Source organism: Poecilia latipinna, unplaced genomic scaffold, assembly GCF_001443285.1.
Source record: "Poecilia latipinna isolate Pla-1442-1.1 unplaced genomic scaffold, P_latipinna-1.0 Scaffold1455, whole genome shotgun sequence".
NCBI lineage: Eukaryota > Metazoa > Chordata > Actinopteri > Cyprinodontiformes > Poeciliidae > Poecilia > Poecilia latipinna.
The window spans coordinates 227216-253123 of record NW_015114071.1 but is presented as its reverse complement, the minus strand read 5'-3'; the positions used below and the strand labels follow the sequence as shown (position 1 = coordinate 253123).

The window sequence follows — 25908 nt, the reverse complement described above, 5'->3', positions numbered from 1 at the left end:
ATACAGTTTAATAAAGAAGAAGACATCAAGAGCACATAATGCTAAACGAAAAAAAGAAGAAGAAATCCACTGTTAGCTGCTACATGTGCTAGTAAAAACATGATCCCCGTCATGGTGGCTCTGTGGAGCCAGGGGACTTTGTCTGGAGGTCCTGAGACTGGTCCATTGTTGCTCGACTGACCCCCCATCTCTCTAGTCCCCGGGGACCGACTGAATTCCTTTCCTTTGAGATAAGAGGAGAAACTGGAGCACTTATTGTTGACGGCAACATTTTAGCAACTCAAAGACGCAGCAGCAGAAACAGCTGAGGACTCTCAAAGTTGTTTGCCTGACCTCTCACCTTCATAGAGATTCTCAGGACTCTCCAAAATATTTGGATTCTCATGAAAAGACATTGGACATTTGGTTTATTACTGCCCAATTTGGTCATGTTATATAAAACAGATGTGTTTGCAATATGCACTTAAATATGTTAAAATAAACAACCTTTTATATATACTGCTCAAAAAAATAAAGGGAACATTTCACTTTAATTTTGTGTGTGGCTCCAAATCCAGGCCTCCATTGGTTAATAAATTTGATTTCCATTGATGATTTTTGTGTGATTTTGTTGTCAGCACATTCAACTTTGTACAGAACAAAGTATTCAATGAGAATATTTCATTCATTCAGATCTAGGATGTGTTATTTGAGTGTTCCCTTTATTTTTTTGAGCAGTATATTTAGATACTGCTCTATCTATATATACAAAACTTCAAATTCAAAAATACTTTAATGATCCAAAGGGAAATTAAGTGTTGTAGTAAAAAAAAACAAACTACGTCTTGAACTCTGAACTCTGGCACGGATCTATATCGCGATATTTTGTGTTAACAATAAAAATCATGATAAAAAACTATTTATTAGTTATTTTTTAAGTAACGTCTTGAGTATGAATGCATAGCATAGTATTAATAGTGGCACAAACACAAATACTGTTCTTGAAAAATATTCCTATTTGAAATAGCCTTCAGGATGTGTGATTAAATTTTTTACATTTTCAACTTCACTGACACTTATTGAAGCCCTTGAGGAACACACAGTGAAATAATAATAAGTTTCTTAAAGATCAATAGTTGAAATGTATTGAAAACGATAACTCGGCATTCATATCATGATAAGAAATAATTTACAATAAATTATAGACGATACGATAAATGCCCCCGCTTAAGGGCACCAATATTGTGAAATGATATAGTGGACGTTTTACTGCATTAAATCTGTCACTATCGATTTCATGGAAAATCTTAACTTCAGATTTTTTATTCTTTAAATGTGAACAATATCAAGGCTTTTTATACATCACATCTGAACCAGATGTGTCAATAAATGTGACGAATGCTGCAGCAATGCTGCATGTTATACATATATGCATTTCTAAAACAATTTCTTCTTTTTTTTGACTCAAACCAAAACAAAACTGTTTTCCTGGCAGAGAAAAGATGTCAAGAGCACACTTCCCTCTGGAACCAGTGCTTCCAGTGAGCTGAACTGGCATTGTGGACACAGGACCAGTTTTGGCTGATGTTTGTTTTGCCAGGTTTTCTCTTTCCCTGAACAGTGATTATGATTGTATCATCGTGTATCATTGCTGACTGTGGTAAGAGGATTAGACGGCGGTTCTGCCAGAGAAGCTTTTTCGTCAGAGTCACAGACGAGACCACCATCTGGGGGAGCAAATATGTTACATCTTTGTTGCCAGGCGGGAACACAGAGTTGAAGACAGATAATAGGAAAGACTTTGATGGCGTGCGCACACACACAGATGTTTAACCTTATTCTGGATATTTTGCAGCATATATATGACCCAATCTAAGATTGCTCAGCCAGGATTCTTCCCTCGCATCACACAGTGTGAGACACAGTCAAATCATTCAGCTGCACTCTTCGTAGTGATGGGGGAACCAGCATTTTCTGCTGCACAAATCTGTCAGCCTGAAACAGACGCAAAACAAAGATGTCAAAAATGTGAGTGTGAAAGAGCGGCGGATGGCGGGTTTCACAGCTCGGTCTGTCCCTCACAGACAAAACACTCGGATGTGCTCTCAGAACAAGTGTTTTACACAGATTTACGTCTTCTCTCATCATAAATTTGATCGATCGTTTGAAATAGGCTTCTCTTTGTGAACGAGCAATAAAACCTCCCTAAGGGCGCGCGGAAAATCCTCACTTCCTAATTGCTCAAAAGAACATTATGCCAGGTTAAAGGGGGAAAAAAAGCCATTTTCAAATGTGAGCTGTCAAACAATAGTGGTGAGATTTGAGCCATTAATCAAAAAGCTCATCTCATTATCATTAGTGAGAAATGCTGACTGGCCAAGTTTGTGACTCTACAGCTGTGTCGGACGTTTCTCTCCAAAGAAAACAGGATAAAACGCCAACAATGACGTTCTGTAAGCATTTCTTTATGCTAATTATCTTCTACATGAGAGCAAATGTCAAGTCGATTCCCCTCAGCAATATAAAAAGCAAGAGCATGACTCTTCTGTTACAGGGTTTTTACAAGGCTTTAAATGTCAAAGTTGTATTCTTTTTCAATTGTTAAAAGTCACAGCAGATATTTTAACATAAAACCTGTTTACAGTAGAAATTTAAATACCACTAACTATAAGGAGATGGAGTATGCAAAGGTATCCATACCCATTGTTTTATCTGTCTACACTGTACCAACACAGAAAATAGCTCAACATCAATGCTTTGTACAATTAAGAAAAGTAAAAACGTACCTTCGAGGAGTACCGTCTTCATGCGGCTGGATTATAACCACTTTGACGGTGACGGAAGTGCGCAGGAGGTCAATCATCTGCTCATGAGTGAGAGTGGCGACGGCCACCTTGCAAATCTCCACCAGCCGGCTGCCCTGCCTCAACCCAGCCTTCCAGGCGAAGCCAAACGGCTCCACATCGGCCACGATTCCCTCGAAATTGACGTGAAAGCCGAGCTGGCCGAGGCTATTCCTCCGCAACGTCATCTCTGTAGTCTCACAGCCTCTGGTGGCAATCTGGAATCAGAACCAAAGGCAATACGTTTATCGTCTGCATAAAGGGAAAGTTGTTTTTACTTATGACTGGGATAGGTTCGCTAAATCTTTATTCTGCATTTTCTCATATTACAAAAGTATTTTTTTGTAATATGAGAATACTACAAAGTCGGGGAACTTTTTTCTCCCCGACTTTACAATTATGCACTTTTCGTTTGTATAAACTCTCCACAAAATACGGTTACACTAATGGTTGCAACATGACAAAATGTGTAATAGTTCAAGGGATATAAATACTTTTGCAAGGTGGTTCATTTGACACACATACAAAAGAGGAAACAACACTGAGCACCTGAAGCTGAGTAAAGAGTAAGACCCTTTTTAGCAGAACAAACAAGAATGCATGTTTGACAAATTCAAAACATCTTTAGATATAAAAGTAACTATTTCTGAGCTAACTAAAGAGCCTGAGAAGGAACAAAAACACACCTGATTCTGCCTGCAGAACCTACAATCGGTCTGTGGAAGCTGCATGAATGAGAATCTAATTGGCCCCTAAGACATCGGCGTCTCCATAGAGTTGTGTTCGTGAGTCAGAGTTTGTGTCTAAAGCGGCCTCTGGAGCACAACAGTCATACACAAACATGATCTGCATCAGCTGCCGGCTCATTTTGTTCATTTCCAGCATGAAGAAAACAAATTAAATACGCCACCTTGCCTCCCCCCCACCCCCCCTGTTGGCTTTTAGACTGCAGTCAGAGACATGACACTTTACCCATGAATTTTTGATGGACGTTTTGAGCCTGTCCAATGCATGTCTTTAAGACATTAAAGCCTGGTCTTGTTTCCATCATACACTTTAATGTAAATTCAGCCTGTCTTTTTCCCCAGAGGTGGCTTGGCATCACCCTTTCATAAAACGCAGTCCAGGTTCAGGCAAAGTTCACGCGACCTACTTTCTGCTGCGTGACTATCCGTGTTAAAACTGAAACAAGAAAAGCAATTATGTATTGACTCATGATTGTGGCTATGCAGCTGTGCAGCTTTATGGTGGGACTGGACATTATTGTTTTCTGACCGTTTCTTAGGGGTAAATAAAGAACCTGACTCTACAACCAAGAGCTGTAATCACCCATTAGATTAGTTTTGGTGCAGTTGTGGGTGACTGCCTCCATTTACTTTAGAGTGGCTGCTGTAACACATTAACACAGACTATGGATTGCTAACCCTCTACGGAGACTCCAAACCATGTTGTATGAAAGAAGGCCCACGGCAAAAATGATGCACTATAATTTTGAGCTAATTGAGCACACAATCAGACTCAATCCTAAACTTTTTAGAAACATTAGGTTTACCTAGAAGCAGGAATTAAACTCAGCAATTCTTTTTTTGGTCTGATGTAACAAATGTCATGTTTTCATTAGTTTTAAGTGGAAAGTCATCATATTTAGCAGAAAAATAAGCTTGAAAACACCAGTCTCTGTGTAATTAACCCATATATTTGTCAATTAGAGAATTAAACTACTGAAATAAATGTACTTTACAACAACATTCTCATATATTGAATGTGGCAGTAGCGATTCTGACAGCCGTCTTTCCATATCAAACCACATGTTGTCCTTTAATTAGAGACGACATGAAACTCTAAATACTGTCAAAAAAAGGCAAACATTAAAAGTCTTAATTTGAGTGATGCTGGATCTAATCCACACCGAGAGAAATGACACAGCTCTGACAGTGATGACACCATCTGTAAAAGTGAAGCAGAAGCATATTTCATAGACACGACAAAACCTTGTCATTAATGGTGATCTTAAAAAAAAAATACTGAAACGCATCCATGAAGATGGGTCACGCGTTTCCCCGGGGAACATGTGAGCATTCATTTTAATCAGTAAGTGTGTATTAGAGCAGCAGCTTGTCGGGGCAGGTCTTAAGACGTCAGGGTTTGAACTGGCTGCTAAACCTACAAATGGTGCTGATTAATTCTGATTTGGTTCACAAATTGACAAAAGCCTCATCTAAAAAATGTGAGGATTTTTTTTTTTATTTTATTTTATTTTTTTAATTCTGATCATGTTGCTTTTGTCTGTTATGCTGCAGCCTCCACGGTCATTGGGCCTTCTGGTAAAGATGTGCAAAAAGACTTAAAATAAATGTAATTTGAGCAGATTTATGCAGTGGAGAAATAAATTATTTTAAAAAAAGGTAGTTTACTTGACATTAAAACAACTCCTGTTTAGCAATAGAAAAGTATTTAGTCTTACCCTATGATATTTTGCAGGGAAAAGGATTTTCAATTATTCTTTTTTGCACAGACCGTTTAGTTCGGACTCAGTTTTTGCTACGTGTTTTCCGCAGGATTTACATCTGTGTAAGAATAAGATCATCAAAGAAAGTTGATCATCACTCTGGTGAACTATTTTTGTAATGATTCGGCCATTTGTGTTTAAATGACATGTATTATGCTCTGGATTTACTTATTACGATTTGTGTCACTGTTGTTTGTAGCCCCTCAAAAATTAGACTGGAAATATCCTTGAAATAAATTTAAAAATAAATAATTATGTTTTGCATCATTATCCTGTTAAAACTCAGAATGGCTACCCATTCCCACTTCACTGGCCTCTAGATTTTTATTTAAGATGTTCTTTTTTCTTCTTCTACTAAGAATTAAGTGTGACAAATCTGATCAGATCTGGGGTTGTATCTTGATATGGCTGCTGCAATAAAATCTGCACCACATGGATTTAGACAGCTGGCTCTCTTCAGCACAGGATCATGGTGTCACATCCATCTTAGCAGTGATTGACACCGGCTGGATGTGCTTTAAGCGTAACTGTGAAACTGTGCAGCAGCACATTTTATATATATATGATTGTCAAAAGATCCTGCAGCTCCTGTGTTTCTTTAGAGACCTCTCTTCTGGGACATAAAAAATGATATTTTATAAATATAAATCATGTGAGTTGATATTTCTAAGATGCCATGCACTCTAACAAGGTTCTGAGAACCCTTGGAAGAAAAACAGGCCACAGCGTCATAAATCCTCCACCAATGAAGTGCTTTTCCACTTCTTCATCTCGTGTTTTTAGTCTCATCTGATCAAAGCACTCGGTTCCAGTTAAAGTCCCAGTAGACCTTTGTAAAGGCAACAGTTTATTTAGTCTGTTGATTACAAGGGAGTACATTTAGTGGATTTAAAAGTTGGGTTACTGTCAGACTGACTTGTATCTCATCATATTTATTGTGCAAAGAAACAGGAAGTGTGTTTGATTCAGTTAAAATAGGATTAATAGTAAGGATAATATTTCATTATTTCACTTACACTTATTTTACAAACATTTTTGTTGGGCTACCAAAAAGTTGGCACAGGTTATTCTCTTTCAAATAAATAGAATATTTTTATACATACTTTTACAAGTGACTAAACCTAAAAAGGTTTAAAATGATCCATAATTGAAAAAATATATATATTTATTCATAATTAGGCCTGTCACAATAACAAATTTAGCTGAACAATAAATTTTCACAGTTATTATGGCAATAAATGATAACGTTGTTGTCCTGAGACAATTTTCAAGTAATATATTGATCATTGGATAATAATGTGAGCTTGTCCTCAGAAAGATCAATAAACTTTAATTTTGCAAAAACACATTGCACTGGAACTGCAAGATATTTTAAATATCCAAAATAAACATGACAACCAAAAACGTAAATAAAAATCTGTGCACAACCAAAACCAAAAATAAAAAAAAATAAACAAAATTACCCTTCAAATACTATTAATCATAAGAATGGAAATTATTGAGCTCATTTTAATTGATCATGGAATTAATTGATCATTTGCTTACTGAGAGGCTTAATAACTATTTCTAGTTAAATGTTTACAGGTTAATCATACAAAGTATAAAACAAATGGAGGGTGGTGTAGCGGTGGAAGGCATCCGGGTACGAATCCCAACCTTTGCTACATGTCTTTCCTCCTTCTCTTTCTGCCCATATCCTGTCTGCCAACAACGCCAAAAAAGGAAGAAAAACAACTTCTGCTGTTTGTTATGCTACTATAATTAGCTATCTATAAATGCATATAGCACAAAAAAAAAGACAAAACAAACAAACTGAGCAGCCCACGATGGAAAGGAAACAAGACAGAAGTAGAAATACATGCCTCCATGCCAAGAGGACTTGTCTAACAAAGGCCAAACAGGCGGCCACCCAGCTCAGGAGTCCCCTGGGGAGAAGGACTTCTCCACAAAGCTTTTAGTTGTGCTCCCACTCTGAGCTCCTCTGTAGGTTACAGTGGGCAATCTGTTCGCCCTGGTTCGCATTACATCACAAGTCCGGCAGCCTGTAAATCCTCAGAGTGAAACACAACTCGAGTCAACCGCTGGGACATTTACAGACACCTCTGGGACGACGTCTGCACGGTCAGCTCGGCTAGGCCTACTGCTCCAAATACTAATCCAGGGCTTCTCCTGTACAACTTTTTTTTTTTCCACAGATACAGCAGGAAAGAGGAGAAGGGAGATTAACATAGTGGATGGGAAAGTGATCTCCTTTGGCTAATCATAAATGCTAATATATCCTGCTCTGTCCTTTCTTATGATGAGATGGGCTGACACTGAAAGGCATCTGTGTCCTTTCAAGATTAATTATGGAAAATACTTCTTCAGGTTCTGGAGGGATTTTCTCTTCTTTCTGACATGGTTATGCAAAATCTTATTCAACCAGATCTCATTTTTAAGCTCTGCTGAGCGTTTCAGCTTATCGCAGTATTTGTTCATAAAACACCTTTTTAACGTGCAGAAATCTCATGTAAAGTGCTGCGGAAAAAAATATCGGATTTGCTTTTGCTATGGCTGCTTTGTCACACATTTTAGCTCATCAAAAAGTTTTAATATAAGACAAAATTAACCAGAGAAAAATAAAAAATAATTTCTTTTTTTTTTCTACTGGAAAAACAAACAAACAAAAAAAAAACATCCAAACCAACTTGGCGCTGTTTCTGCCTACCCTATTCACATTGTGAAAAAATGCGATATAATCAAAAAATCCCTGTTTCTCAAACTTTTTAAGGCTGAGGACTTCTTGCCCTGTTTAATAAACACTCGCGAATCATCTAATTTGAAATTTCCTCCGCAACAACACAACTTCTGCTTCATGCTATGTATCGTAATATTATTAAAAACAAAAGTTTATCTTTAGCTCACCCTGAGAAACTTTCCACAGGTATCTTCAGTTTTTCTTTTTAGTGACCCATTAATCCATTATTATTTTTAAACACAAACCTTTGGTAAGCTAGCTGTAGCGTCGCACTGAGTTGACGTCACGGCAAACAAACGGTTGTTTACATGCAGTATCTCGCGGACCACTAGGGGGCGCCCCAGAGACCAACAGTGGTCAAGGGACCACGGTTTGAGAAAGACTGGTTTAAATGGTACCGGTCAAACAACATGAAGCAGGCTACAACACATCATGAACTGATTTAAATGCATTAAATAACAAATTGGACACAAACTAAACGGGTCAGAAGATGCTTCAAACGCTTTTGTACTCCAGAATGAGACATTTTCTACATCTGGCGGCAACCTCACCCAGCTTTACAGAAGAGCATCATACCAACAGTCAAACTTGGTGGTATAGTGATGTCTTGGGACTTCTTCATTTCTGCTCTCCAACAGGAAAATCCTGAAGGAGAAGATCCAGCCAACAGTTCGTAACCTTGAGATTGTTTGGGTTTCACAACCAGACAGTAATCAAAAGCACTAGCAAGTCAACGTCTGAATAACTCTAAAGAAAAAACAACTAAATGAAGGTAAGTCTGATTTAATTGTTATAACAGTCCTTCCCAACCACGATCCTCAAGGCACTTGAATGTTTTAGATATTTCCCTGCTTTAACACACCTTGCAGTTCAGCAAAGGCCTGTCAATAAGCCATTATTAAAATAGCTATTATTAAAATAAGGTTGGCCAGTGTTGGGAAACATTGCTCTATAACCCTAAATTCTGGTTGAATTAAAACAATTGTCCAAAGAGTGAACCAGAAATCCTCTGATGCGATGTAAAAAATTCATTCATAATAATAATCAAAAAGTCCAGCAATCAAGGAGCATTGGCAAATGTTTGCACGGCGTCATGTGCTTGCAGACTTGAAGTAACAGATGTCTGTACCAAAATCTCACAATGTCACACAGAGGACGCCGGGGCTTTGCTTAAAAGAAGGGGAGAAGAGGACTTGATGGGAAGTTCTTAAAGGGAGTGAAGCAGTATGAGGCCAAATGGCCTCTATTTTTAGTCTGTTAGAGCCAAAATTGTGTCTGTTTCCACTCCTCCCCCTGTAAAAACTGGGTTGGTGTCCTCTTTAAGCCGCCTCCTTCTGTACCTGCACCCACACGTCCTCCAGTTCAGCAGCGGCAGAAAACTGTTTCACTAGTAATCTTTCATTCAATTAAATGAGCCGTCAGTGACAGGAAGTGACAGCGGCAGCTTTTTTTTTTTTTTTTTTTTTTTTGCTTTTAGATGAAAATGCAATGATATCTCCTAAAGATTTACCTCTTATTAACTTGCGACGTAAACTATAAGTCTTTGTGGATTCAAAGTGATGAGCTAAAAAAAATAAAAATAAAAGTGTCAAATCTATAATCCTTTCTGGAGTTATGGAGCCCCAAAGGTGACATGGGAAACTTTTTTCTTTTGCGTTTCCTCACAATACCGATAAGCTGATCTTTATTGAGTCTAGTCACAAATGTCAATTTAAAATTTCAAATATATACACATATAAAGAACCTCAGTGAAACAGTGTTTATATTCTTAACTCTTTGGTGCAAAAAACTGAGATGGAGCTGCACATCAAAAAAAAACAGCCATTTATGAACCATTCAGACTCCCAACACAAAAAATACATAAAACTGTCAGATGACTTTATTACCCCATGAAAATAACTCAGAAATAGTCAAAATAGTTTAGATGTATGTTTTCTTTCTTTCCTTCTTGCAGAAAGTTTCTGTTTATATCTTGGAAGTATGGATTTCCAACCCAATAGAAATCCAATCAGATATTTCACAAACGAGATATCAATACATGGAAAAACCTCATGAAAACCTAATATTATAGCAGAAAATACGGTGGACACCGAAAGAAAGACTTTCAGTATTCAGCTATGCCACATGAACTGATCAGTACATTATTGCGAGAGACCGCAAAAGAAAAAAAAAATCCCCCATGTCCCACAGGGGCCTCCGTACTGGAGTTCCTGTTTAAAAGCCACAAACACAAGCAGCAGCTTTCTCTCAGAGCGCTGACTGGAACCAAACCCTAAACAGGGGAAGCACGGTGTAATGTTGCAACACATATGGGACTTGACGGGAGAGATGTCAGGTTAAACATGCAGTAATACTGCTGACCTGATAAAGAAAACAAAGCAACAAGTCAGTCGGTCAGGCGAAAACGTTTTGTTTCACCACAAAGAGACCACAATTATTCCAGTGAAACCACTAAACGTTGAGTTAGTCATTTTTCCATGAGGAATGAGTGTAAAACTGAGATTTACAGGGTCTTTCTGATGACAGACTGCTCCCTTCATGCTGCGCAAGGAAACGGCTTCCCAGTCCTTTTATTTATTTGACATTTTGACTAAAACTACCACAGGAAACCTCCTTTCCATTGCTTAGGAAAATTGTTTTGTTAAACACTTAATCAAGCAGCGCTTGCAGTCATCATCCTGTAACGGACCAACACCCTCCACAGATTTTACAGGCTGCTTGGAAATGAGAGAGTCTGAAACCTCACTCTGGGTGCCACCCAGCTGACGTCTGGCTGCTGGCCATCCAGCCAACCGCTGCAAGAACACCGAGAAGGAGAAGAGATTTCCATTTCTGAAAGCTAGCATGAATAAAAAAATTCAAAGGCACTACAAATTAGTTGACCAGTTACTCAATTAGTTAATAAGTTCTTGCTGAGGTAAAGAGACTCAACGTTAGCTATTTTTGGTATGAATGAGATGACAAGGAAACTATGTTTTCTCTAGAAGTGAGTCTGTTGTTTACCTAGAATGCTAAAACAGAGACCTAAGCTACACCAAGTGCTCATTCTTTTGGAGTTTTGGTAATTTCATTATTTCATATCTGAGTTTTTCCAGATATGAAAATGAAAACACCTACAATAAGTAAAAAATTATAAATTATACCTTCTCTGGGGGCTTCTATTCAAAAAGACAACAGAGCCAGCAGCAGAAGATAACAGGAAGGCTAAATGTATCTTTATATTCCTTTTGAGCTTTCTGTCTGTCTTTCATGGTACAGGCTGACTCTGGATCAGGCATCTGTTTTGCTTTAATCCCATAATGTTTCAGATCATCAAAGAAATGTAAATATCAAATAAAAACAACCTGATTAAATGCAAAAGACAGTTTTGAAATTGATGACGTCATTAATTAAGGCTAGCTAAAACGAAATGTAGACATGTTAAATCATAAGTTAACTGTAAATAATGCAGTATTTTATTTATTTTCATGAGCCACAGCTAGAACTGATTATTACCTAACCTGCAGATTCAATAAATCACTTTTGCAGAACCTCTCTGACAACACGACGTAGTCTAAAACACATCTAAAGGAGAAACAGATTGTGATCTAAAGTGTAGCATATCCCTTTGTTATTACAGTAATTTATTTAACTTTTAGAAAAGGGAACAGAAAGTAAGGAATAAAGTCCAGCTGTTTCCCATACTCAAATTTCTTTACTATTCTTTCCCTTCCTTAAGAAAAACCTAAAGGCAAATTGAATACTAGCCCCTAAATGCTAGCATTGTTCCAATTATTTCCTTTTTAAGCGTTACTAAAACGTGGGCTGCGCATTTGAACAATTAGTGCACAGTTTGGCACCCCCCTGCAAAGAACTGAATTGCTTTTACTGTAATTTGTTCATTATGTTGAAAGAAAAATGATGAAACCCACAATTATCCACAGTCAGAGACAATGCTAAGTAATTTACTCCTTTTATAAGAGGGTTGTGCAGTTCTAAAGCCGAATATTAAGACTTGTGTTCACTGAAATGTTTGTATGGTGCGATTTCAGACTTACACAGACGGCAGTGGATTAAAGTATGATGAAGAAGGTATTTTGCCACAAGATGATTCTAATCCCGCAGTGTTTATGACCTCTAAGATCACTCAGATTATTAGAGATGAGTTTTTAAGGGTATTACCTCGAGTCGCTGCACCATCTCTCTGATGTCCTCGCCGCAGTTGTCGTGGGCAGACAGCATGATGCACTCCCCGCGCTCATAGAAGATTTTAATACTCATAATCCCTGAGGTCCATCCAATGACATCGCGACATGAGCAGTTAAACACTACGTTTTTCGACTCCTCTTCAATGAGCACAATGAACTCGTTGGATATACCGAGCAAGCAGTCAATGTCCATCGACTGCCCAAAGTCCCGGGCGCAGACGCTCCAGGTGATGGCTCCCACACTGAACAGATGCGCCTCCTTTCTGGCTTTGACTTTCTCCTTCTTCTTTGCTCCGAGCGTAATGAAGCTGAATTTGACGGCTGAGTCTATAGTAGCCGTGCTGACAAAGTTCTCAGCTAAGTCCTTCAGGTACTCCTGTCGCGTACGAGTCGCCATGGCTCTGAACTTCTCCGACTTGTGAGCAGCGTTCTCGCCATTGATGACCTTGGCGAGCAGGAAGTCCCTGAAAACAGCCGACTTTGGGAAAGTTACGGACTTGGGAATGGGGGGTCCGAACGGAGGCACGTCTTTGGATCTGGATACAGCGACGCTGGAAAATAAGGCAGGGATAAACCATATAGGTAACAGTTATAGGTGACCTATTATGCTTCCTTGAACAAATTGGAATAGTTTTAAGGTCTAAACAAAACATGTTCATTACATTTTTTGTACAAAATCATTCTCAGATAATGAGACTTTAGTCTGGTCAGTTCTGTCTATTTTGAGCTCTTGTCACTTTAAATCCAAATAAGCTGAGCAAATGTGCTGGAACGCAGCTGGGGTTGCTAGGCAATGGGCTAGGCTTCGCTGGTGTTGCTAGCTAACGGGCTAGGCTTCGCTGGGGTTGCTAGTGAAGGACAGTGCCTGCAGTTTTGTGACATTACTGTACATTCCAAAACAACTCATCCAGACACTAAAAAAACATTAACTTATTGCCAAAAAAAAAAATGTTTATGTGCTTTGGCTGTTTCTAGAAGCAGTAGAGACTTAAATAAAAGTACAAAAATGTGCAAAAGGTTAATTTTGCCTTATAGGTTCCCTTTAAAAAGCAACACCCCTGAATGAGAAGTAATTTGTGTTCTGAAATGATAAGTTCAAGATTTTTCTTTTCCAATGAGCGAGAGAATAAATTTGCTCTGTTCTATGTTATTAGTGAAAGTCTTCTTTGCCTACAAACACGTTCGAAGCAGAGCTCCAAGTTGTAATTTAAAGGTGTCTCTGAAGATAACAACTGTATCATCACCGAACACATCAAAAGAGCCTTGTGATTTGTGGATATTACTACAAAGCCATGACAGAAACCACAGAAGGAGCACACTAAGCTATTATTATTACGCTTTCAAATTTAATGTCTTCATGCAAGTTGGCAAGAATTCCTTTTTGCAAAGCCCTTTTTAAATAATAAAACCCATCTTCCTTAATTGTCAAGAGCATATGAGTTTGCTTCTTAATAGAGGGTTCAACTCTGCACAATTTCTCTCTTTCTTTTCCCTGCGTCCTTTCCTTGCCTAATAAAATAAAGTAGCTTGCAGGCAAAGTGCATGCTTGTTGCATTTACCTGTAGCAGACGTTATCAGTGCAGGGGCTGTGGACTCTGACGATGACAAACACATGTTGGAACTGGGAGCGGATGTTTTTGGGAGTGAAGGGAAGGGCCCCCGGTTCCTGGAATACTATGGTGACGATGTCGTTGCCAATGTGCCTCTTCCTTAATAACTGTGAAAAGTATTAAAAGAACACAATAAAAACAATTGTTATCATGATGAAAGAGGCCAACTTTATAGAAAAACATTCAAAGTTCAAGACAAAAATCAGAGTGAGGCGATGAAAAACGGTATTTCAAGATTGTGCAATTAAGTGATTAATTAGAAATAAAAATGTCATGACAGCATGTATTGATGGTCAACACAAACACTTAACCTCATTCTGTCTGGAATGTGATTGCCTGAGAGTGTCAGAAAGAGCCCAAAACAAGCAGGATTATAGGGTATACAGGTGAAATGGGATAGAGTAGAGGATGCTGGACGATTACCCAAAGGGATCAAATTAAACTATCCAACTACGAACCCTTTGCACGTGATGTCACTCTCTTCGAAAGACGCCATGACGGACGTCAAAACAACTGATGCGCTCCTGTAAAGCCTGTCAAAATGCGCATGTGGAGGCCTAATATTGCTTTCATTTAGTTGGTTTCACTTTAAAAACATAAGATCATATGATGCTGCACAAACAGAAAAGAATACAAACCAAACTTGTCATTATATTTTACAACTTTTAAAGTTAGGAATGATACGGCGGCGATGGATAGCAGCCGTCAATCAGAATGACTGTCAGCCCTCGATGTAACCGCGGATTTGCAGCTGACACTTTTTACAAGGTAGGAAGATTAACGATCATATACTTTATAAGTAAGTATGATTAGAAACATATCAAATATTGCATCATGAAGAAGTCGCTCTGTTCAATACTACCATCTCTCACTTCCGACGTCCATCACGGCGACTCATGATTAAATGACGTAGTTGCAAACAGTCAATACAATCCAAGGAAGGAAAACCTCTCTCTACCAATCACATGCCTAAGATGCACTTGACAGTCTGGTTTCCACCACATTACACTGCTTCTCTCCATCATTTTAACCTCCTTGAGTCCATTCAAAATGAATGCTTTTACATGGCTGTGTGTAGAGGCTTTATTAAGGGCTCAGAAGGCACTTCCATACATTAGCATAGACAACAACGTACTGAAACACTGTCAATTATGCATTACTAGCCACCATTTGCCCATCAGCCACTACATTCACTTAATCCCACTTGTTCACAAAGAGACAGAGGCTCGTCTACTACAGCGGCAGGTCCATCCCATGAGGAAGCACTGATTAAAATCCAACTATGGGGCACCGTCTCCATGGCAATGCTCGTGTTTTCAGCTAATAGGTTATTACCATGGCAAAGCGGCTCTCTAGGGACGGCTGGCAAAAGTCAGCACTGGAAGATCCTTGCAGAGAAGCTGCCCAGGGTCTTGTTAAAGCCATTATATGGCGATTCTCCACGCAAAAGAGCAAATGTTGTGATTAGTGGAGGTAATAAAGCACAAAGTTTACCTGTTGTCTGTTGTTGGGTGTGTAGGGGAGCATGGTGGACACATGAAACATCAACTCGTAGTCCTTGTAGGTGGTGTACAGGGAATGCGTTCCCGTTGAGTCAGCTGCACACAAACAAATGAAGAACAAACAGGTTTTAAAAATGGAAATACCTTTTCTCTCTTTGGCTTTTTACCCAAAGTGAGCTAGCATCAGTCTCTCAATGTTGCACTCCTTCCTTGAATTTATGATGTTTTGTATAAGACTGACATGACACTGTCATAAATATGACATAAGATCTGTCATGACCATGAAGTAGTCTTCATGAATGGTTACGACTGTGTCATTCGTGTCATGCAACTTTGCATTATAAGTGTCATTATTTACCGAATGACACTTCATGACAACAGTCATAAATATTCATGAAGACTCTTTCATCTTCATGACAGATGTAATGTCACATTTATGACAGTGTCATGTCAGTCTTATGCACACCCCATCAAATCAAGTTTTACCATATTTTCTTATTCTTCTTTGTTACTTTTGTACTGCACTTTGGTCAGCCGCTATGTTGAATGTTAAGTGCTTTAGAAATAAAGTGATGTGGTATGGATTTATAATAGTTTTGGGGGTTTTCTTATAACAGTTTTATTTCATTGTGAGTTTCTTTTTGTTGACTTCAGTTAGTTTTTAGAGTGTGTTTGCTTTTTTTCAGTTAGATTCAACGTAATTTTTATTAGTTATGTAGTTTGTTATAGTTTTTTAATTACTGTTTTTATTTATTTCAGTTAACAAAAAAGCCGTTTCAATGTCAGTTTTTGTTATTTTGTTCATTTTAGTCAACTGTAATAACCCTAGAATGGTTTCTGCTGCTACAAATCATTCATGCAGGTTTTTCCTTTTTCCTACTCTTGTTGTCCAGCTGGGCTCTGTACTTCGTGAAGCCCTTGAGGCGAACCCGCTGGCCGAGCAGATCCAAGAACTCGTCCAGCGCCGGGCCAGCGCTCTCGTTGTTGTACATCTCCTCCTCCGTGCTCTGGCCCGCCTTGCAGTAAAGAACCCCCACCTTGTGCTGGAAGCTTAGCTGGAACACACACAAATACCTCAGAGTTACTATATCACTTCCTGTTGCTGAAATGTTGCACACTCAACAGTGGCGAGTCTCTCCTTTCCATCATGTTGCAGCTCAAGTTAAGGCCTTTACATCCCTTCGAGGGGAGAGATGAAATCCCCTCTCACGAAGCCGGGCTCTGAGCTCTCCGGAGTGTAAATTAAGCCGCGCTATTAGCTTCAACTTAAGTGCAGCTGTGGAGCGACGAGGGAATGAATTAGATACATTAGGCAGCGGATGTGGATTTATTACCATAAACTTTGCCAACTTTAGCACATATCCTTATTTTTATTTAAGGATTGGTGCAAGCAGTTCAATATTTCCAGCCTGACTCCTCCAGCTAAATGTCAATCTGCAAGACCAAAAAGGTTTTCCTCTCTGTGAAGGAAAATAAATGATCTATAGACTGAAACCAATTTGAAGCGTCCCTTCCCCCCACCCCCCCGTTACAGGTTATCAGTTCTTGGCGTGCTCCCCTCACGGTTGTCATGGCGACTCCTCTATCAGCAAGTCTGCTCTGTGCTGAAGCTCCCGCCGTGATGGGAAGCTATTATACCTTCAAGCTCAGTGGAAACTGCATGATGTGCAATGATGTGGTCTTCTATTTTTCATTTGGAATTATAAGGACTTACTTAACCTCCAGCACATCCTTACAGAATGGATGAAGGACTTTCACATCGGTGCCTGAAAAGTGGATTCAGGTCACCTAAATTCAGCAACTCTCCAACAGATACAGCTGCCTCAAACTTTTTTCATATTTTGTCTCATAAAAACAAATCAACTTTAAAGTGTTTTAGTTAAGTTTTAGGTGACATATCAACCAAAGTTGTGTGTACTTAGAAAACAAAAGAAAACTTCCTTTGCATTAATACAGCATAATGGAAGTTGGAAGAATGTTTTCAAGTGTGACATTTTTGCAATTAACTTTTTTTATAAACTAAAAAGATCAATTATGGCCTCATCTGACCACACCACTTTGTTGCACTTTTTTTTAACTAAATGTTTGCTGAAAGCAAATATTTGTCACCTTATAAGAAGAAAATGATCCAATCTACAAATTCTTAATTGAATTAAATGTTAAAAACATATTCTTTGCCATTAGAACAAGATTTAGTTTTTTTTCTTTCTATGAAAACACTTACTATATCTAACCAATTCTTTAAATCAGAAAAGGTGAGAGGATTTGGTTCTTTCTATTATAACATTTAAAGAGACATGCTTTGTTTTGTATCTAACAGTTTCTGTTGTTGACTTTAATTTTAATTTGATAATTTTTTTGGTGAGCTAAATTTTTTAATTCATGAAATGCAGTCTGACTTAAGAGTATTCGAGTAAAAGTGGTTGAATATAAATACACGTGAAATTGTGATTTATTAAAAAAAATCATTATTATTTTCCACTTTACAATTTTGCAATACTTTCTGATGGATAATCATATTAAAAGCGCCATTAAACACACTTATTATGTTTGTATTTGTAAGATGACAAAATGTGAAAAGGTGTAAAATATTTTAATGAATATTTCACATCTCTTTCTTGGAACAGATCAGCTCCTTAACAGGAAGTGAGGACATTTTAAACCAGGAACATTTCTGCAACATAACTGCAAAACCATCTTAACGGAGGTTTTAAAAGTCACAACACAAATACTGCATTCTTACTGAGTGGATGGAGAAATGAGGGCAACATTGTCCCTGGAGACAGTCATGAGGCACCTGAGGGATACGGCATTGGCCTGGTAGTGCATGCAACACTAATGTGACATCTGCTTCCACTGCAATCTACTTATGTTGCAAAAAGCATGGAATAATAGCTCCAAAAAACCTTCCCACCAGAAGCAAGCCAAGGATGTGACCTTCAGGGTTGCCCTGTTCCTTGTAGAAGAAAGCTGTGCTACGCTACTAAACCGCACATCTAACCCCATGGCCACAAAAATTTTTAAATATCTGCATTTATTTTGCAGCAACATCCTTCTTTTACAAAACATTTCCGTCGAGTTGCTTTTGATGGGAATCTGATTAGGATGGCGATAAAATCTTTGCTTTGTCTAAAAATAAATAAAATCATCCTCAAACCATGTTGTGACTGAGCAGACATGGTGTCATGCCTCGGTTTCAGTGATGCTTAATGTCTCGCATGTCACAACTGTCTTGAAAACGTACTTAATAAACGTTTAATAAACGTTTGGTGCGTAAGCATTTTAATTTTGAGTCTAAATTCCTGAGAGGCTCTTGAGAGTTTGACCATCAAATCTGAAGGCTTTTTTTTTTTTTTTTTGAAGGATTCATGGAAAGCTAATGCTCTTTTTCTAAAGGGTAAAGGACTGTCTGAAGATTATCATTTGTTTTAGGATCCTAAGGCTTAGATGAAGAGTTTCTTTTTGTACTCTTAGAAGCACTTATCTATCAGATTCTTCAAAACCAAATCTTTGCATCTTTGTAAGATGAACCGGAGTTGAAGAGCAACGTCTTCGTCTGAGGACAGGATTTAATAATTGTGAGGGTTTTTTTTTAGCTCAAGTAGTGTGGGTTGTTCCTGAACTACAGAATAAATTCAAAACACAGCCTGAGATGGACATGTTGATAGATGAAGGATCTGTTTACATTTTTTCAAACACTTATGGCTCCACGTCTGTTGATCGATGACTCATTTTCTGTTAAACAGGACAAACAGGACGACTGGTTTTCAGATTCCTTCAGCTAGAACGATACCAGAAAAGAAACCATCGCGGTCACCGATCTGAAAGGTTCAATTTCCACATATAACAATCGAACTTAGTGCACTGCAACAACAACAACCCTAGCAGGTGGTAGATTGCTCTTTTGATCTGGAGCAACAAATCAGACTTAAATTTAAATTATATGTAAGAGTTGAGCTGTGAGGGTTTCTGTTTTAAACTGAGAGTCCAAGCGAAAAACAACATGAATAAGGAGTTTGTACACACACTTATTCATTCATTTACTTTCCTTTTTTTACTCATTCATGTATTTATTTTCCCTTCTTGTATGTCTTATAATTATTTCTTAAATTGCATTGTTTATTCCAACATTCATTCATTGCACTCACTAATTTAGTTTGCACAAGTAAGTAACTACATAAATATTTTGGAAAATACGAGTGCTAAATATTTTGAGTAGAAAATATTAAATATATTGAAATACTTTAGAAATAAATGCAATTTGTGATCTCTGTTAATGAAAAGCTCATCTCAGATTAAACAGATTTATGTTTTTTCTAGGCCATCTGTGCATAATCAGTTCAGTCATTGGAGCATATAAGAAGAAATTTGAATCAGTTTCTTCTTAAATCTTGGAAAAATTACAGCAGAGACTAAAAGCCAGGAGAGGATTCCTCTTGACCATGAAGATATTGAGAACAGCTCTCTAACTCACTCAGCGAGGAAAAACATTAAACATACAGCTGTTTTGACCAACAAAACATAGGCTAGTATCACTTATGTAAAAAAAAATAAAATAAAAAAAATAAAACAGAAAAAACACAAATTTAACTTTCCAGAAAAGGTGGAGTAAAATATTTTACTCTTTTGGTGCAATACTGACTTTTTTCTCATAAATAGATTAAAGTTGCAGAGGGGTCGATGTAATTAGAGGGACTCAAGACAAGATTATACATTTGAATCACAAAAAATATTACTGTCTAAATATAAAGTTTAGCTTCACTGGACTTTTTGGGTTGAAGTGTGTAAAAGATCAAGGTCATCTGGAAGAGCTTCAAACCCTAATTAACTTGCACTCTCCTCTTTTGAATATATTTCCTTATAACATCTCATCACCTTTTGCCCTTTCCTAATGGATTTGTCAGTTTCTCTATGATGTGTCTGTAGATTTCAAAGAAAAGCTGCTCATTTCCAATGACATTTAACAGGGTAATCATATGCAAAATCTGTAAATTCGACTGTTATTCATTTGCTTTAGAAAGGACTCTCCACTGCTCTTGAATAAATGTGTAAAAAAAAATATCTGAAGAAACAAAGGTGGGCTTGGTGGAGCTTTTCATGATGAGAGCCTTTCCCTTGTCAGTTAGAATGATGGGCACGCACTAATGAATGCAATTAGACTAATAAGCAGCAGATTTCCTGATAGTAAAACATGGCTAATGCTCCCACTCCCACTGCCGTCTTGTAGTTTCATTAGATGAGAAATTAAAGGCCTTGAGATCAGACAATGAATCCGTCTGACACCTGTGACTGAAGAGAACCTTCAGCATTATTAGGAGTTCAAGGAGAAAGACTTCCAGATGACACCCTCCATCTTCTAAAATAAAAAGCACCACATTAACCTCTTTTTAATGAAAATAAGGTAATACAATTGAGACGTTTTCACTAGTCTTGCAGCTATAGTCGATCACAACAGGGGCGCCAAATACATCCTATTGATAGTTGCAAAGATTGTCGGATTTCAATTAATTAAGCAAAACTGAAGTAGAAACACTTTGTTCGTATCACACGAGTCACATGATCAACAACTGGACGTTGCCAAAGCATGAAGAAAGAAGACGACAAGAAGTAGTTGGAGGATCATGTTTTCTTAACGACTTATTAAGTGAACAAGCTTATTCACGTGTAATTTTAACTGCATTTCTTATTTAATCAAAACACCACGACTGTGAAACAGTTTGGCAACGTTTCGTGCTCATTTGCAATGGAGAAGTAGCTACAGACAAACCTACAGTTTAAGCTAAAGTAAGACTTCCCATTTGCTTTTCTAATGTTAATTCTACTTTTACTTGACTAAAATGTTTGGGTACTCTACCCATCTCTGATCTTAACCCCTGTCTGAAACATGACATGAGTCCACTCACCCCTTGCTCGTCCAGTTTGAGGAGTTGCTCTGGGACTTTGGGAGAGTTGAGGGCCAGCCTCAGACACTGGATGTTCAGCTCAGGGATGACGTATTCCAGCACTTCCTTAAGCGGCAGGCCGCGGGCCGTTCCATGCCTCGCCGTGGATGGAATGGCATCCTCCAGGATGGCTCCACGGAGGGTCGTCAACTGGCGGAAAAGATAAACAAGATTTATTTGGTGAAATGCAGTATGTAACTTCTGGCTCTTCTGTCATATGTGCTGTGCCCTGTTATTCTGGCTGGTTGATCCATTGTGATGCCTCCAAACTACATTAAGGACTCAAATATTAAATAATTAACACAGACTAACCAGGCAATACACGTTGAGTGGTCTTCCACTATTAACCCCTTTAATAGAAAAAAACAGTCTGTAAACCCATGCTGTTGTTTGGAACATCAAAGACATATTTACACCCATAAATCCCATTTCTGTCCACACTGACTATGGACATTAGTGTCAGCAGTCAATGGCCATCTGACAGAGAGGCTTTCTGAAAAGCAGATTACTTAACAGACTTAGTGTGGCAGGGAGAGTGAGCGAGGCAGCGGTGCAGACAGTCAGAGAGGGCATTGGGGCTAAATGAGAGGAATTAACTCAAACAGACGCTCCAGTGGTTAGGAAGCTAAAACATTGTCTGGATGCAGCCTGCATGGCCACCATGACCCAGATACATTGCTTCATGGCCGCCTGGCTTCAAATCCAGAACGGTGCTGGATATCGGTGACATTTCCTTGCCTGACACATCTGTTGCACCTGAATAATTCAGTGAGTGAGACCAACCAGCATCAATCAAGGAAAGCTTTCGCTGCGCCAGACTGTGCATCTCAGTTCTTGGATTAATCACATCGTGGGAGCATGTGTGTGCAAGCTCGGTTGTGTGTTAAAGACAGCAAGAAAGTGAATATGATCACCACCAAACCCAACTGACAGCTCTGGTGCCTGCATGACCGACCAGGACGGCTGGAGCAGATCGAGGAGCTCGGAGCAGAACCACTCTCACTGCGTGACTGAGCCCTAAGCTGGCTGACCTTAACATGCTGAATGCAATGACTTATGAAATACACATGTTGTTGCAAGTAAAAAGTGGATTTTGCAGCATGTGCCTTCTGATTCCACTAAATTTGAACTTTCCAACAATCAAAAGTGAAACCAGAGTTTGATATGCAGACTTCTACCATGGTAGCATATCCTGAGATTTACATTGCACATCAGACATACACTGCATAAAATACAATTTTTCTCAATGTCTGAAAATTAAAGTGAACTTTTCTGCTTTAACCAGATATGGGTAGACTACCCAGAAATTTCACTTAACCCTATTAGACCTAAGTTTAAAATCTCTGCCTGGATATTTTTGCTTATTTTTATTGTACGCAGTTCTTTAAAAGTCCTGTGAACAAATATATTTGCCCATTTGTCCATAACAACTGGAACTTTCAATGTCTAGTAAGTTATTTTTGCAATTTACTGTCTATTAAAAGAGACTAATTTCACTCCCTGCTGCGGCGGTGGTGAAATTACCGTAATAACCCAGTAATGGCTGGAAAGAGCAACGTCTCCCCTTTCGGAAACCGTTGGAATTTTTCAGATAACACAAAGTGTTGAGGAATTACAGTATTGCAAATTTGGCTGGATCGTTGCCGCTATGTTCGAGTTAAGAGTACTTCAACATATTTTTACTGAAGTAAAAAGTAAAAAGTAGCCGTTTAATAAGGAAATAAATAAAATATGAGTAAAAATGTAACTGATAAAGAAGCTACTCAAGTACTTAGAAACTGATCTTTTAAGATATCCATCTTTTGTTATGCCTACCTTCTCTAACTCTCGCAAATACATTATTTCAGCCCTGCATCCACTGGTTCATTACAGGCTGATTTTTACCTGACTGGTTCTGAAGGTGATCCGGTAGTTGTACTGCATGCCTTCTTTCTCCTTCCCATCGTCCAGCCTCTCCCTGCGGACGCTCACCGCCACTGGTCCCAGATTCTCATCCACCCCGAAATAGTTCTGGTGCTCTACAGACAAGATATAAAAACAATATTCAGATGTTAGGGGTCAAGTCAACTGCTTTAAAAAATAAGAAAATAAGTTTTTCATTATTATAAAAGGGTTGGTTACAGACATCAAGGTATAACAAGGTCTGAAAAAACTTTCAAAAATTTACCATCTCACACTACGACGAACAAATTAATGGAGCGCCACTCATTCTGAGTGAAATGTGGCAAACAGCTGACTGCAGACTCGACCACAGCAGATAGCCCAACTAACCAACTAATATCAGCTTTTTACACTTGCATTAATTTAAAAAGGTTACATTTATCACAATAAGAACTTCAAATTTGCCTCTTTATTTGGCAGTTGTATGTTTTGCTTAAAAACTTTGGATGCTAAATAAATAATCATTAAAATCACATGATTATCGCAGTAATAATTAATATTTCAGCAGCAGTTTTGTTTTGAATAAAAACAACTAGAAAAGAAAATAATTTGTTTTTTTATTTTTATGCAGATACTGTAGAATTATATACTATACTATGAAAATTGTCTAGCAGCCCATGCCTCATTGGATACAATGGCCTTACTTACAAATCAGATTAATGCTTTCACACCAGCAAAGCATCATCCATCCATTTTCTACGCCTGCTTAATTCCTGCTGTGGACTGGAGCCTATCTCCAGCGGTCAAAGGGTGAAATGCAGGGTAGACAGAGGTCAACAACTAAGCAATCACATACTCACAGCTAAGGGCAATTTTAATGATCAATTAAGCTAGCATATGTGATTTTGAATGGCGGGATGAAGCCAGAGTGACCCTTATGAGGGGTCAGGCCATTTTGAACCCATTCGAATCCTTTTAAATCCATTTGCAACAGTGACAACAATGTGTAGAATCTGTTTCACATATCAGCAAACAGGGAGTCAAACAGCGCTTAGTGTGCAGTCTCTATATTTATTTAATCAGAAATGATTTGTGGACGTTTGTAGAACTGTCTTTCACTAAAATTATAGCTTAGCTGCAAGAAATTTGGGGCATGTTTACACCAGCTTTCCACATCTAGAGACTGAAATGTTCTCCCTTTTTTAATTTTGCAAATTAGTTCAGTCAGGTTGGGTGGAGAGCATCTGCAAATGTTCAAGTCTTACCACAAACTCACAAGTGGACTTGGGTCTAGGTCATTGAAACACATGATTATGCTTTGATCTAAGCCATCCCATTGTATCTCTGGCTGCATTTTTAGAGACCCTTTTCAATTAGATGCTCAATCCATCGATTTCCCTGATTCCGCTACGTCCCACATCATGCCTCTACCTCTATTTTCAAAGTGACCATGCTGTATTCAAGTTAATCACTCCACAAAAAGTTCAGTTTTTGTCTCATCTGGCCAGAAAACCTTCTTCCATGTGTCTGCTGTCTCTACTGTAGAAGACACATCCTGTTGTCTTTCTATCAACATTTCACCAATTTTATTTGTAGAATAACCTGTAGTTCCTCCACAACTACCGTTGACATTTTGGCTCCTTCTCTGATTAATTATATTCTTGTAACTTTAGCTAGATGGCCATATGTTGGCAGGTTTCCTCTCCAATTTTTGGTAAACAGATGGTACAGCAAGGCCTTCAAAGCTCCAGGAATTGTTTTACAAGACTGCCTTACAAAACCAGTGTCTTTGGACCGGTCACATACGGTTCTCTGTGTATTTATTTCGGTGTTGTAATACACAGGTGGCAATGTCCAAATGTCTCTCAGTCTCAGTTAAAACCTCTTACAGCAGGCTCCACCCTCCCACGACCCCAGACAAGATTAAGCAGGTATAGCTGATGGACAGGATTACTGGATGAACTCGCCAAGCAATTTGAATGAGTTGTTGATAAAAGGAGATTTGGATAAATTCTGAATTAACTACAGAGTCAGACGATTATGGGAGGGACAGTCATAAGTTCAATGACAGGTTATGTGAACAGCGAGGAGCCAGTCTGGAAGCAAATCTAACATATTTGGTGCACAATCTCTGAATAATAGATTAGATGACCCACTGATCCGTGGAAATCCATCCTAAAATACCGATGGATATTCTGGAAATTTCCCAGAAAATCTCCCAAAGACACAGACAGTCCACACAGAAATGAGTGAGTCTGATTGTCCTAAATCTGATGCAGTGCATCTTTATTTGTCTAAGCACAATTATACCATCCTCCCACAGTTCAATATGACAATCAGCAAAGAAAAATTCTAATAATCTTATGTCCAAACTGCAAATGTGATCTACCAGATAAAGTAATCCAATGAAAGATTTGCCAAGTTAATTTTTATTCTTGCTCAAACAGATTTAGAGTGAAAATATTAATGCCAATGCAGAACTTTAATCATTTAGTCATAAATTGAAACTGTTATAAAAAAAATAACACCGTCTCATGAGTAATTTAGAGTGTGCATACTTTATCTTGCACTTTTGTACTGGACTTTCCATATTTATTGCTAATAAATGGTAAATATAGCTGGGTTTTATTTTTTATTTTTTGTAAAGTGTAAAAACAAAAAGTCTGATTAAATTTACCAAATTGGGTTTTATTATCTATGCTTGTGTGTTTTGTTTGA

General features: G+C 38.3%; 1 protein-coding gene across 6 annotated transcripts in view; it reads right to left on the bottom strand.

The window, feature by feature from the left end:
• The window catches only part of LOC106962748 (signal-induced proliferation-associated 1-like protein 2), a 114108-nt gene that overhangs the window by 44308 nt on the left and 43892 nt on the right, over positions 1–25908 (bottom strand). For all 6 annotated transcript variants that reach the window (XM_015057337.1, XM_015057338.1, XM_015057339.1 and 3 more), the window contains 7 exons: positions 23194–23327; positions 21271–21459; positions 16248–16422; positions 15360–15463; positions 13815–13972; positions 12230–12806; positions 2766–3040 (listed from right to left, as the gene is read on the bottom strand). In XM_015057337.1, coding sequence (XP_014912823.1) covers positions 2766–3040; positions 12230–12806; positions 13815–13972; positions 15360–15463; positions 16248–16422; positions 21271–21459; positions 23194–23327 — 1612 coding nt within the window. The remainder of the gene's footprint in view (positions 1–2765; positions 3041–12229; positions 12807–13814; positions 13973–15359; positions 15464–16247; positions 16423–21270; positions 21460–23193; positions 23328–25908) is intronic.